At 39.4% G+C, this 14,592-nt stretch overlaps 2 protein-coding genes across 3 annotated transcripts in view; both read right to left on the reverse strand.

The window, feature by feature from the left end:
* The window catches only part of TBC1D8B (TBC1 domain family member 8B), a 68,992-nt gene extending 63,790 nt beyond the window's left edge, over window positions 1–5,202 (reverse strand). The window contains exon 1 of the mRNA XM_040468432.1: window positions 4,930–5,202. Coding sequence (XP_040324366.1) covers window positions 4,930–5,059 — 130 coding nt within the window. The 5' untranslated portion in view covers window positions 5,060–5,202. The remainder of the gene's footprint in view (window positions 1–4,929) is intronic.
* Window positions 5,203–11,907: 6,705 nt separating this feature from the next.
* The window catches only part of RNF128 (ring finger protein 128), a 107,323-nt gene continuing 104,638 nt past the window's right edge, over window positions 11,908–14,592 (reverse strand). For both annotated transcript variants that reach the window (XM_040468376.1, XM_040468375.1), the window contains exon 7: window positions 11,908–13,468. In XM_040468376.1, coding sequence (XP_040324310.1) covers window positions 13,335–13,468 — 134 coding nt within the window. In that variant the 3' untranslated portion in view covers window positions 11,908–13,334. The remainder of the gene's footprint in view (window positions 13,469–14,592) is intronic.

Below are 14,592 nucleotides of genomic sequence, written 5' to 3' on the forward strand. Positions count from 1 at the left end.
AAATGAAGGTTGTTCAGGGTCATCACTTTATAGTCTTGTTGTTTCATTAGAATGAAATCTGCTTGATAGCAATTAATACTAGTTTCCTACTTATATAATAAATCTCCAATACCTTAATCAAAAAAAAAAAATCCTCTTCCCATGAGAATTGAATTCCCATGCCTCTAAGTTGAAGTGGAGTAGCAGAAGTTTCCTGTCTATGTTTCAGGAAAGGAAGACACCAGCAGCAAGCAAGGGAAAGGAAAAAAGAGAGAGTAGTGTTATTAACAGGTATCTTAAAAAACAAACAAAGAAACAAAAAAACCCTGAGGCTTATAGGTATGCAGTCAATAATCCTTCCACTACTACCAAGAAAAAGTGGTGACAATGATCATCCTTCATATCTTAAGACTTCCAATGAAACTGTCCTTTCTCACTCAAAACAACATAGATGGATCTAGAGGGTTGTTAAGTGAATAAGCCAGAGAAAGACAAATACCATATAATTCTACTCATATGTGGAATTTAAAAAATAAAACAAATTAACAAAGAAATGAACAAAAAACCCCCACAATTCTTTTTTTTTTTTTTCAACGTTTATTTATTTTTGGGACAGAGAGAGACAGAGCATGAACGGGGGAGGGGCAGAGAGAGAGGGAGTCACAGAATCGGAAGCAGGCTCCAGGCTCTGAGCCATCAGCCCAGAGCCTGACGCGGGGCTCGAACTCACGGACCGCGAGATCGTGACCTGGCTGAAGTCGGATGCTCAACCGACTGCGCCACCCAGGCGCCCCGCACAATTCTTAAATATAAAGAACAAATGGGTGATTGCCCGGGGTTGGGGGAAGATGAGTGAAACAGATAAAGGGGATTAAGAGTACACTTATTGTGATGATCACTGGGTGATGTATAAAACTGCTGAATCACTATATTATACATTAAAACTAATATAACACTGTAAGGGCAACTGGGTGGCTCAGTCAGTTAAGTGTCTGACTCTTCATCTTGGCTCAGGTTATGATCTCACGGTTGTTTTCCCTAGGGGTTGCTCTATGGGATTTTCTATTAAGTCAAAATGATATTTATTAATTTACAATATGTGTGTGGGTAGCGATTTGATATTTACCTGAAATGAAATGTCATGGTCACCATTTAGACACTCTGGTTCCAGTAATAAGGTACTTGGGAGACCAAAAATTTTATCAGTTCCTTTGTGAACATGGAATGCAGGCATATTTTGCTAAGAAAAACTTAACTGAGAATGTTTTCAAAGTTGGGCAACTTGAGTTGCGGGTGGGGAAAAAGGAGAGAAAGCCTTGTATTTTTGAGAGACGGTCACTAACAAGTTCTTTTAAAAGCTACCTTATTATGTATGTGTTTACTTATGACAAATCATTTCCACCATGATTTAAGTTTATATAAATATCATAAAACATTTTGAAATGGAAAGCGCATTTAAGATATTATTATGTTCTAGTTCATACATATGATTTAATTTCAACGTAATGGTGCCAAGATGAAAGAGGAGAGAGATAGGGAAACAGAATGTCTTAAAACTTCTCCATTTTAGTAAGTTTACTCTTTAGTCTCATTCTACAACCCCAAAACAAGGTCTACTGAAGGAGATGATCATTCTAACACACAAGAACCTGCTTACACTATGCAGATACGGAATATTCAAAAATCAGATACTCTCAACAAATGATCTGAATTAAAGCTTTCTGATTGGCAGATCTTCCTAAGTCTGACACACTAGAATGTAGCCCCATAACTCCACTCATGCAGCACCCCAACTACCAAGCAAATTGTTGATTTGTGCTTAATGAGCCAAATATGCATAAATTATTTTCAATTACATAAAGACAGGTGCTAAATTGAGATGCTATAGAAAAGTCATTACCCTTATCAGCCAGGAAGATCAAGGGATAATGTAAGGTAACTGCAAAAGTCCAGAAGGGTGAATTACTCCACTAAATGACAGAAAATCACTTTATCTATAAAATAACCTTTACATACAATGAAAATTTCCACAATATATTCTACCTTACTGTGAACCAGGAAAACTAAGATTAAATAGGCAAATGATAAGTAATCTACTAGATGTCTACTAAATGGGTTTCAGAAATTTAGAAAAGGACCTCGGAATTCTAACTTACAAGTTAATCTCCTGTTACAACCACCCTAGGGTTCTCTGTTGTCCCAATTCCATTTTTAGGAAAAATAATAGAGTCAACTAACTTTACCAAATCCACAGCTAAAGTCATTACATTGCTGGTGGTTATTGCCAATTATCACATGGCAAAGAAATAAAATCTTAAAGAAAGTACAACTGTTAACATTTCTAGATGGTCATTATCTCTTCTTCATTAAACAAAATGTATAAAGGAATCTTTTAAAGGGGTAGCACATAACAACACTGGATTTCAGCAAGCAAAACAGACAGAGGCAAGCTTATGCTGGCACCCAAACTCCTGTGAGAGGTAATCCAAATGTGGATTTGTGTAAAGCATAACAGAGCTCTTGGCTTCACAATTTTAAGTAAAAAAAAAAAAAAAACAGTAATTGAGCAGTCATAAAAATCAGCACATGCTTATTCTGGACCAAAACGAACCAAACAAACCTTAAAAACACCTCTGCTCCTTTCTGATTCATTTTGCTTAATTTACATGTAATAAAGTGGCAGCACTCATGGAAATTTCAAGCATCTTGACAATACCACAGGTAAAATAATCATGCAGACATACACATTGACCACAATATGGGCCTATGGCTATTCTCAACATACATGTGTGGTAGAAATCTTGGTTTATTTCTGCAGACAAATCTCTTATTCTAGAGATATGGGCTTTTGAAGAGTACATGGGAGTGAGTGGAATAGAGAAACTGGTGCAATAGGTCTATGTTTTAAGAAAACATGTGAAATGAAAAACTAAACAGAAAAAAAGGAATGATTATTTACAGGAAATTTGCAACAAGTAAACTCTTTCATACTCCATTATAGTGGTTTGATTCTCAAGAATCTGATTTACCTATTATTTTTCAGGAACACAGTTGTACAAAGTGAAATATACCTCCTTGGTAAATGTGGACAAGAACACCATAAAAATTCTGGTCAAGAAAAGTTATGGGGAACCAAAATATTATGCTGTAACACAGGGCTGTAAGATGTTTTAAATGTACTCTGAGTTGTTCTTAATGGACTAAAGAGGATAAATAATGTCACTGGGTAATTATGAACATTGATTCTCAAATTTAATTTGGAAAATAGATGCATCTATTAAATGGAAAGTCTCCTCTGCAAAATAACACTTGTAATTTTTAAAACTCAGAAAATGACCAAATGTGAGTTTAACCAGGCAATTTTTGTTGCCATATTTTCAAGGGGGACTTTTTAGAAGCCAGATAAGATGAACAAGTCTTGCAAAATTAAAAAAAAAAAAAAACAAAAAACCTCCTGTAGAACCTCAGAATTCTCTCCAGCTTGGGGATGGCTTGGAAAAAAAAGAGGAAATAAAGGCACATATCTGTCACCACCTTAACAACATGCACTGATTTGGCACCAATTACCTTTCGTTTCATCCTCTTAACTCTATGAGGTAGACACCATTTCCTAGAAGAGGAAGAGGAATGCCATCTCCTCCGTGAATCTTTACACAACCTTTCAGTTATTTGGTTCTAATTAGAATTTGCCTGATTTACTAGTTACTGGTTATAAGTCCAATTTGCCTGGGTTACTGGTTACTTCTCCCTAACCTGACCCTCTCCCCCGTATCCAGATCAAGAGCAATTCAAGGGCGGAAAAGTGAATCTTAACTGTCTTCGTACACTAGCATTCCCTGTGGCACACAGCAGGCGTTTATGTGTAATAAATCAAAGTATCTGTCGAATGACATTCAACAAGAGACGAGGATGGGGCTAAAATGTAGATTTCCCTACTCTTCCCTCTTCCCGCTACATCACGCTGCCTAAAGGAAGTCTGGTCCACCACTCCAAAGCCACCATACCAAACTGCAAATGGTCACGAAAAAGAGCTCTGCGTCCCCCTACCAGCCGTGTCCAAAAGTTTGAATGCCCCTGCCCCAGACGAGAAGTCTCCAAATTGTCTGGAGGCTTTAAACACGTGACCCAGGGCCAGTTCTGGATTTGCAAAATCAAATCACTGAAGCCTGGACGGATTCGGAGGCAAGAGTTAAAAACTTCCACTGGTTTCATAGGTTGGCTTACAATCGTGGCTTTGAAAGAAGGGGCACCGCCGCACACTCGAGAGGGAAACGAATTACGACGACGGTTACTCTGAAATAAGATCCCAGGGACTGAAAACTGGGTGGCAGAGCAAAAGATGCTAAATTGGGAGGGGTCCGCGATTCTGAGCCCTCCCCTGCAAGTCCGACCTCCCCACCCCCCGCCACTTCCGAATCTCTCATTTGAAGCCTTTCCCTCAGGATGTGACCGGGGCTCCTCCCTTTCTCCTCACCATCCTCCCTGCCCCCCCCCCCCCGAATCTTACTTGCTCCCCCACCAGGATGGTGATTATCAAGAGGGGGTTTCGTGAAAAAAGTTAAGTCCACAACTGCTGAACTGGCCCCTGTCACCAGCCTAAACGCTACCTGTCGAGGTCTAACACTCGTCGTCAGCCTCTCCCCCCGGGGGAAGCTACGGGGCAGGTACTCTGTCTCAGAAAGAACCCCTCCTCTGCCTCAGATTATTCCACCGCCTCGGAAAGGACCCCTCCTTCCATTCCCCCTCCCACCCGAAGCGCAGCGGCCAGTCGAGTGAGGTATTTTCGGGACTCAGGGGCGGCGACGGAAAGGTGGTGGCAGAAGAACCCGAGCCCCTTCGCCCGGGGCCGAGAATCGCGCGGCGGGTGGCGACGAGTAACTGTTTTCCTCACCGCCTTTTAAGTACCCGCGAACACGGCCCCGAGTTGGGTGGGGGGTGGCCACAGCTTACCTGTGAGACCCCCTCCGCCTTCCTCGCCGTAGCCCCGACGCCGCTGAAGCACGAAGTAGTCGTTGGACCTTTCCATCAGCCACAGCTTCAGTGCATTTTTCAGGAGCACTTCCTCAGGCTTCAGCCACATCGCGAACTTTGTGCCGCCCGGCAGCGGCGACCCAGATACCTTCCTCCCCTCACCCTCCACCTGTCTATTTCCCTCTACTTCTCCTCCCACCAAATCTCCCTCAAGCCAAGCCACGGCTTGGGTTCACGTTTTCTACACTTCCCCCAACCCTCCCTTCTCTCCCACGTAGGCAGCAAGATTGCCAATTCCCTCCCACAGCTCTACCGCCCGACTGGGAAATAGTCCCGCTTCTTTGCCTCCTGGGAGTTGTAGTTTCCTATTCGCTTTTCTGTACTCAAACAATGGGAGTGGGAGACTACGATTCCCATAATCCACTGGGGTGAGGACGGGGTGCGGGTGCTTTCAAAGCGCGTCCCGCCACCACTTAAGTGTATTTTGCCTACTTAAACTTTAAAGCGGTTTTTTTTTTTTTGTTATTGTTCAAATGAATGAGCCCCAGGTATAATTATGTTGCTTCTTCTCATCATTTTACAGCCGAGGGTGTTAAACTGTAGAAAACAAAGTTTCTGGAATTTTGGAGTAAAGAACGGCCCCTTCTGGGAAGCAGCAATAGCGGCAACTGATATTAAATGAGCTCTTTGAAAGCTATTTCATAAACAGATCATTTCACGTAATTCTCACAGAAGTCTTTCGAAGTGGATATTATTCCTCACTTTGCACAAAAATAAAAGCGCAGACCGGTGAGGTGACTTATCCAAGGTCACACAGTAAATGGAATCTGATAGAATTCTAATTTAAAATCTTCCTTAAACTGGAGAGTGTGATGCTAAGTGAAATAAGCCATACAGAGAAAGACAGATACCATATGTTTTCACTCTTATGTGGATCCTGAGAAACTTAACAGAAATCCATGGGGGAGGGGAAGGAAAAAAAAAAGAGGTTAGAGTGGGAGAGAGCCAAAGCATAAGAGACTCTTAAAAACTGAGAACAAGGGGCGCCTGGGTGGCGCAGTCGGTTAAGCGTCCGACTTCAGCCAGGTCACGATCTCGCGGTCCGGGAGTTCGAGCCCCGCGTCAGGCTCTGGGCTGATGGCTCAGAGTTCTGTGTCTCCCTCTCTCTCTGCCCCTCCCCCGTTCATGCTCTGTCTCTCTCTGTCCCAAAAATAAATAAACGTTGAAAAAAAAAAATTTAAAAAAAAAAAACTGAGAACAAACTGAGGATTGATGGGGGGTGGGAGGGAGGGTGGGTGGTGGGTATTGAGGAGGGCACCTTTTGGGATGAGCACTGGGTGTTGTATGGAAACCAATTTGACAATAAATTTCATATATTGAAAAAAAAAAATCTTCCTTAGACTAAGCTCTTTCTGCCCATACAGGAAGAATATAAAATCTCCAGAAGCCACATGATTTTATTCACGCCGTGGGCCCCTCCCTTCCCCCACTGCCACCCCAATCTATTTATTTAACTATTGTAATCAGCCACAGAAAAAGGTCTTCTCCAACTTTCCTTTTCAGGATCTAAGCAATTTATAAACATTTCCCCCTTTATTAAACTCTTTAAGGAAAAAAAAATCCCTTTCAGGGCAGCCTTCACCTCTTTGTACCTTTGGCAGCTCCTTACACACTAAGGTGAATGAGGTCAGTGATTTGTATGGCATCGCAGTGAGGAATTATTTGAGGGACATTTTTATTTATTGCAATAAATGAGCCGATCAGAATTAAAGGGTGCACTAAGAGCAAAAACAAGTGTGTACAAAGAAAGGAGTTGGGAGGAAATGTACAAAAAACATGGAGCTCTAGGTGTGCTGTTTTGAGAACAAAGCCTCAAGGCCATTTCAATTAAAAACAAAAATGGGGTGGGGCACACCCAGATGCCAAGTCCTGGAGCCAAAGAACTCTGCCTTGGAGCAGTGTCTCTGGCTTAACCTTTCCAAGATGTGGGCCAGCTCAAGGGAGGCAGGTGTGTGCTACAACAGGGATTTTTCTTGGGGGTGAGAAAAGGGTCAGTTTGGGATTAGCTTCTACTAAAGGGCAGTAAGTAGTACCAAGGCAGCTTCCTGGAGAAGATGGGAAGACACAATCATCCCAGAGCCCAAACTGCAATGTATCTTTGGGGAAAGCCATCCCAATTTGGATGTACACTACTAAAGACGATTTCTTATCTTCCTCATAAAAGCTCAGTGAATGTAGCAAATGTCGAAAGATGTGAGTTGTTCTTTTTACCTTTCCTTCTCTTTTGAATTTTCTTCCTCATCAAACCACATTCTTTTCCAACATCCTTAATAGTTACAGTAGTGACAAGGGCTGTCCAGAAGTGGATGGTTCCTGGGGTGCCTGGGTGGCTCAGTTGGTTGAGCATCGGACTTCAGCTCAGGTCATGATTTCACAGCTCGTGGGGTTGAGCCCCACATCAGGCTCTGTGCTGACAGCTTAGTCTGGAGCCCGCTTTGGATTCTGTGTCTCCCTCTCTCTCTGCCCCTCCCCTGCTCATGCTTGCTCGCTCTCTCTCTCTCTCTCTCTCAAAAAAATAAAAAAAACATTACAATAAAAAAAGAAGTGGATGGTTCCTCTCTATAATATTGATTTAATCCTTATTTAAAAACTTGTATATTTTTACATCCTTACTTTATAGATGAAGAACAGGAGTCTCAGAGAAGTTAAATAACCTAAGATCACATAGCTAAATAAGTAGCAGAGTTGAGATTTGAATGTAGATTTTTCTCACTACAAATTATGACACTATACTACCTTTTGCCTATGGTTAATCTATTAACCATATGTATTAGGACATCAAATACAACATGTCCAAAGCCAAACTAAATTCTCCAATATTTTCCCTGCACAAAGTTGTTTATCATTCTAGGTTCTCATAGTTTACAGCACCACTGTTACCAAGATGTTCAAACTAAGAACCTTGGAACAATCTTCAACTTCTTTCTCCCACCACCTTCACTGTCTCACACACATACCCTCCCCTCTACTTTTTTTTTTCAAAAGTCCATTCCACCCTATTACCACTTCAGATTGGCCTCACATCACTTTCCTGCTACACTGTAATAGCATCCCAACTCATCTTTCTGCTTCCAATCTTGTTTTCTGATTTATCCAAGCCACATATTTATGGACATAATGTTATACCATGCAGAGATAATACCTCATTTATCCAGCAATCTTTTCCGCTGAGTCAGCCTTCTAAATCATAGCCTGAAACATCTATCTGAAAAGGTAGTAGAAAACCACAAATAGCAGGGTCCCCGGGTGACTCTGGCTGAAGCGTCCAACTTTAGCCCAGGTAATGATCTCGCAGTCCTTGAGTTCGAGCCCTGTCGGGCTCTGTGCTGACAGCTCAGAACCTGGAGTCTGCTTCAGATTCTGTCTTCCTCTCTCTCTGCCCCTCCCCCATTCACTCTCTGTCTCTCAAAAATGAGTAAACAATAAAAAAAATTAAGAAAAAAAAAAAAAAAGAAAACCCCAAATAGCAATTCTAAACCCTGTGCCATTGAAGAGCTGAGGCTGGCAAAGATTCTTCTGGATTCTTATTTGAAACGAATTTCACAAGCTTAGTTGATGCTTGACAGCATGCAGCAGGTTTAGAAGCAGTAATGATTCAAAACAGGTGGAGCACTGTGAGAGGAGAACCATTTAAACGTTTGCTGCTCAAAATGCGGACCCTGAACCAGCAACATCTGCATCACCATCTAGCTTGCTAGAAACTAGAATCTCAGAACCCATCCTAGACCTGCTGAATCAGAATGTGCATTTTAACAAGATCCCTAGGTAATTTGTAGGCACATTAAAGTTCTAGGTGCATTGATTTAAGCAAATTAGATATTTGAAAGTCAAACTCTACAACAAATTGGGGGTGATTAATCATGTTTCCATTAAGACCTACATAGGCATCTTTTAAAAATAAGTCCTGTTAGTACTGATGCATAGGGGCACTTGTACCCCAATGTTCATAGCAGCACTCTCAACAATAGCCAAATTATGGAAAGAGCCTAAATGTCCATCAACTGATGAATGGATAAAGAAATTGTGGTTTATATACACAATGGAATACTACGTGGCAATGAGAAAAAATGAAATATGGCCTTTTGTAGCAATGTGGATGGAACTGGAGAGTGTGATGCTAAGTGAAATAAGCCATACAGAGAAAGACAGATACCATATGGTTTCACTCTTATGTGGATCCTGAGAAACTTAACAGGAACCCATGGGGGAGGGGAAGGAAAAAAAAAAAAAGAGGTTAGAGTGGGATAGAGCCAAAGCATAAGAGACTGTTGAGAACTGAGAACAAACTAAGGGTTGATGGGGGGTGGGAGGGAGGAGAGGGTGGGTGATGGGTATTGAGGAGGGCACCTTTTGGGATGAGCACTGGGTGTTGTATGGAAACCAATTTGACAATAAATTTCATATATAAATAAAAAAAATAAATAAAAAATAAAAAAATAAAAAAATAAAAATAAGTCCTGTTAAAGAATTTTAGATTATTGAATTGCTTTTTCAAAAAGTTTATTTCAGGGCATGCCCATTAAAATTTTCTAAGGCAGTGGTTGAAAATGGGTATGGGTTGGAGGAGAAATTGCCACTATTCATGCTAAGCCCTATTTATATATGCTACTAACCATCAAAATCTAGGTATGTCCACAAATATCTCACATTCATGATATGTTTTTGGAGACAAAAAGAACTAGTGGGTAGTGTTTTTCAATCTTTTCACCAAATTAACTCTAAGGTAGAGGACAGTGAACATTTATCTCTGGAGGTCAAAGTGCCCACCATACATACATATACATAGTCTAAATTTTGTATTGTTTTTTTTTTAAAGTTTATTTAGAGAGAGACAGAGATAGTGCAAGTTGGGGAGGGGCAGAGACAGAGGGAGACAGAGAATCCCAAGCAGATTCTGAATTGTCAGCTTGGAGCCTAATGTGGGGCTTGAACTCACGAAACTGTGAGATCATGAGTTGCGCTGAAACCAAGAGCCGGACGCTTAACCAACTGAGCCACCCAGGCACCCCGAAATTTTATATTGTTTAAAAATATTTTTAAAATTCACTCCAAACAGAAGAGGCAATGAGTAAAGTAAAAGCCTCAGTATTTGTTATAGCCTAGGGTGATAAAATTTCTCCAGATGTTACAGAGCTTAATTAAACTACTTAGTAAATGATCAAAAACTAGATGGGGGTGGTGTGGGGAAGGAATGTTCCTAGCATTCCAACCTAGTCTTTAAATGCCTGGGAACCATGTACATTCTTATTTGTAACATAATACAAACTGACTCCTGCTAAACTTACATATGAACTCTCGGAAAATCCCTCCCAAAGTTGGAGACTCCCTATACATATATATCTACTGCCACTGTTAATCAGTTTATATTTTGATTATTATGTAAGAGTAATAAAGTCTGTTGCTCAAACTATCTTTTTGTTACCAATATAGGAAGAAAATGCACAAGTGACACAGAAATATGACGAAGAGAATTGAAACATACATCTACACAGACTTGTACATAATTCATAGCAGCATCATCCATAATGGACAAAAAGTAGGAACTGTTCATTAACTGATGGATAACCAGATGTGGAAAAATGGAATATCATCAATGAAAAGGAATGAGGTGCTGATGCATGCTTCAAACATGAATGAGTCTGGAAAATATTATACTAAGTAGAAGAAGCCAGTCACAAAAGATCACACGCATATTGAATGGTTCCATTTATATGAAATGTCCAGAATAAGCACATCTATAGAGATAGAAAGCAGATCGGTGGCTGCCTGAGGCTGGGAATGGGAGCAGAAATTGACTGCAAATGGGTATGAGGGAACTTTTTGGGGGTGATGGAATGTTCTAAAACTGGATTGTGGTAACAGTTGCACAACTCTGTACGTTAGCTAAACATTGTGGAACTATACATTTATAATGGGCAAATTTTGGGTGTGTTAATTATACTTCAATACAGATGAAAATTTTATTTATTTTAATGTTTATTTATTTTTGAGAGAGTGACAGATGAGTCGGGGAGGGGCAGAGAGAGAGGGAGATACAGAATCCAAAGCAGGCTCCAGGCTCTGAGCTGTCAGCACAAAGTCCAACGCGGGGCTTGAACCCACAGACAGCAAGATCATGACCTGAGCTGAAGTCGGACGCTTAACCGACTGAGCCACCCAGGCGTCCCAAGATGAAAATTTTAAAAATTATAAATTTTCCCTAAAAAGAACCCCCCCACACACACACACATAAAACAAGAAGAATATAGATCAAGAGGTTGTTTATTATGGGGCATCACACACATGTACACCTGGCATATTGCCACATAAGACATATGTGTACCCAAGACATGTGTGCCTTGGTTTGATAATCAGGGCTCTGAGGTGTCCCTGTTTATTAATAAACATCTGTTTATTCTTAACAAGTTTGACAAAAGAGTTAACTCATTAACAGCATCCCAACAACCATACTGCCAAAGAAAAGGCTGAAGGAAAAGAAAACTTTAATAAAGTGGTTTTATGTCTTGGGTAGTATAAAGATGGACTGGCATCAAGGTGTTTTTCTAACCTTATATTATCAGTGATCAACCTCGTTATTTACCTTGCTGACATTGAAAAATAACTCAGGGGGGTGCCTGAGTGGTTCAGTCGGTTGAGCGTCCGACTTTGGCTCAGGTGATGATCTCATGGTTTGTGAGTTTGAGCCCTGTGTTGGGCTCTGTGCTGACATCTCTGAGCCTGGAGCCTGCTTCAGATTGTGTGTCTCCCTTGCTCTCTGCCCCTGCCCCACTCACACTCTGTTTCTCTCTCAATAATAAACATTAAAAAAATTAAAAAATAATAATTCATGGTATTCAGTTGTATTAAAATGTCAGCAATTCCCCTCTCTGTAATGAAATATGTAAATAAATATCATACTAAAGTTTGAGTTTTTATTCATCAAATATATCAATGACCATTTGCATCAACCATTTTTTTTCCTCTCCCAAATCCAAGCATATATGAAAAGTTAGTATAGGCTAACTGAACTAAACAGCAGATGCAAACTTCTATTGGAATATTTTATTTACATTTTATATTTAAAGAGAATCAATACAAATCGGGGAATATTTACAGAATTTCAAATAAGTGTACAAGAATGCAATGGTTTTGTCCATTCTACATTTAGCAAACAAAAATACATGTCTTTTCTGCTTTTGCCTAAATTCTGCTGGAATTTTCACTGGAAACACAACTTTAAAACCAAGATAAGCCACACAGAATACAAATAAAGTGCATTTTTAAATAGCTCTATTTTACTTTGGTGGATGAAAGCTTCAAACTTTATATTAAGGCACCTGGTGTTCTCCCCCCCCCCCCCCGCCCATTCTTTTTCAAACACCAAGAAAATGCATTCACAAAATTTACAGCTATATGGACAGAATTTTAGTTTACCTAATGTAATTAGCCCATTTAGGTAAAATGTAAACTAAATTTTCAAAGTCAACATTGCTTGGAAAACATTTTCTGCAGACTAATTTCTGCAGACTTAATTCATACACAAGGATCAATTACCAATTTTTGTGTGACTTACTCATTATCATTTTCAAATAGTATGATAATTTATATACTCTGCTTTTGAAAATCCCATAACTTTGAGAAATAGTTACACAGCATTTTTATAAGGAAACTTTTTGTCTATAAACTTGTGTCAAATTGGTGTCATTAATATACCAATCAATCCAGTCCAGTCCATATTCTTTGACAAACTATGCTCCACACTCAAATGAAGTACATTTAGCTTAATTTTAAAAACAAGAAATAGTTAAAATGAATATTTTGTTTTAATCTTGTTCTATCAACTTAATGTAGCTTAAAAAGACATTTCATGAGGTACTAGCCTAAGTTTGCATTGCTTTTTACATTACAATTCCAGATCAATATAAGCACCTGGAGAAAAACCCTGACACATATAGCCCAAGCTAAAATAGTAGTATTTTTAATTAAGATACTATCATAAAATAAAGTGATCACAGCTACTCCACATTTTAAAAGCAACATGTTTTTATAACAAAATTGTTGTAAATGAAAACCATGACTACTTGAAGAGAGTTTTAAATGTTTAAAAATGTTGCTATCACTATTGAGAGGAAACTTGCCTATGAAAAACATTATGAGTTTGTGGAAAAAAGTTAATAGATTAAATATTTTAAGTAATTTAACTATAGCATAATATTTGTCATCTCAGCACTTTCAGTATCTTTCTTATTTAATTAAGTTTATCCAGTTCATTAATAGTAAACTAAGCCCTGATTGGCAGTTCTGTTGTTATTACTAAAGTTTCAAGTTTTCTATTGACACAGATTTTAGGATTTAATTTCTCGAACTGCAGTCTCTTGATCAGGAGTTTCATCTTCTTCAAAAGTTGGGTTGTCAACATGAGGAACAACATCCACTGCCACGGAACTTGCCTCATGGTTTACCAGCTGTAGATTTTCATCTTTAAAAAGAAATGACAATTTTAGGATGATTTCACCCCTCTCTTCTTTAGGACAAAATTCAACACTCACGTCTAAGAAGCTTTTCTTGTCTAATGCTATCATACTCTTATTATTATACTCATTCCCTGGTTCCTTTAATAGTTACATGATTTAGGCTATGTCTTACATAAGGCACATATGACATTATTATATTGATTTACAATTACTCTTTTATTTTTAAATTCACATGTGTGCTTACTTCTACCTAGATTAATAGCCTCCTTAAGAGCAAAAGTTCTGTCTTCTGCTTTTCCATCCTGAAACCCGGCTTCACATTTCAATCACCTGGGTGCTTAAAAAAATTACCTATACCTTTTCATATGCATAAATAGACCTAAAACAAACAGGAAGGTAGAGAGAGTTCTTCAAATGGAGTACAAACAGTAACAGATGAGCATAATTATATAAAGAGGAAATATATAAACATCCTGAAAACAGTGGGGAAGAAAAAAACTAAGTAACTTTGGAAAGCAGTATTTTGACTATATCCTGTAAGGCTAAAAATAAAAAGGACTACATTAGTTAGTGAAATGTTGAGTTACAAACAAGGAAAGGGGAAGGCTAGAATAAACTCTGTGGTATTTGACTAGAATCAGGTGTATCAGTATTAAGTTCACTGTTTTTCAGATAGATAGATATGTAGACGATACCCCCATAGCAATGAGCATACCTAGTGCCCAGATCTTGGTTCTGAAGTACTATTTTCCAAAAAAGCCCCCCTCCCCCCAAAAAAGTGGCTCATTCTAGGGCGAGGGCAAGGAGAGCACAAGATTAACCCCTTGTAGCTTAGGGATCAGCAAACTATAGCCTGCAAGTCAAACCAATAGCTAAGAGTGGTTTTCACATTCTTAAAAGGTTGTAAGTCAAACACCCCCCTCCTCACTGTGCCAAATACAGCAGAGACTCATGGCTTTCAAAGCCTAAAATATTTACTATCTGACTCTTTACAGAAAAAGTTTGCCAATCCCTGGCCTAGAACATCCTGTGGTACCAGAAAAGTAAGGAAGTGCTCAAAAAAAAAAAAAAATGAGGCATGTTGAAAGAACACAGGAGCCACCTTGAGAGAGTTCCCGATGACCAAATC

The sequence above is a fragment of the Herpailurus yagouaroundi genome, unplaced genomic scaffold (genome assembly GCF_014898765.1).
Source record: "Herpailurus yagouaroundi ecotype Mexico unplaced genomic scaffold, PumYag 67700, whole genome shotgun sequence".
Taxonomy (NCBI): Eukaryota; Metazoa; Chordata; class Mammalia; order Carnivora; family Felidae; genus Herpailurus; species Herpailurus yagouaroundi.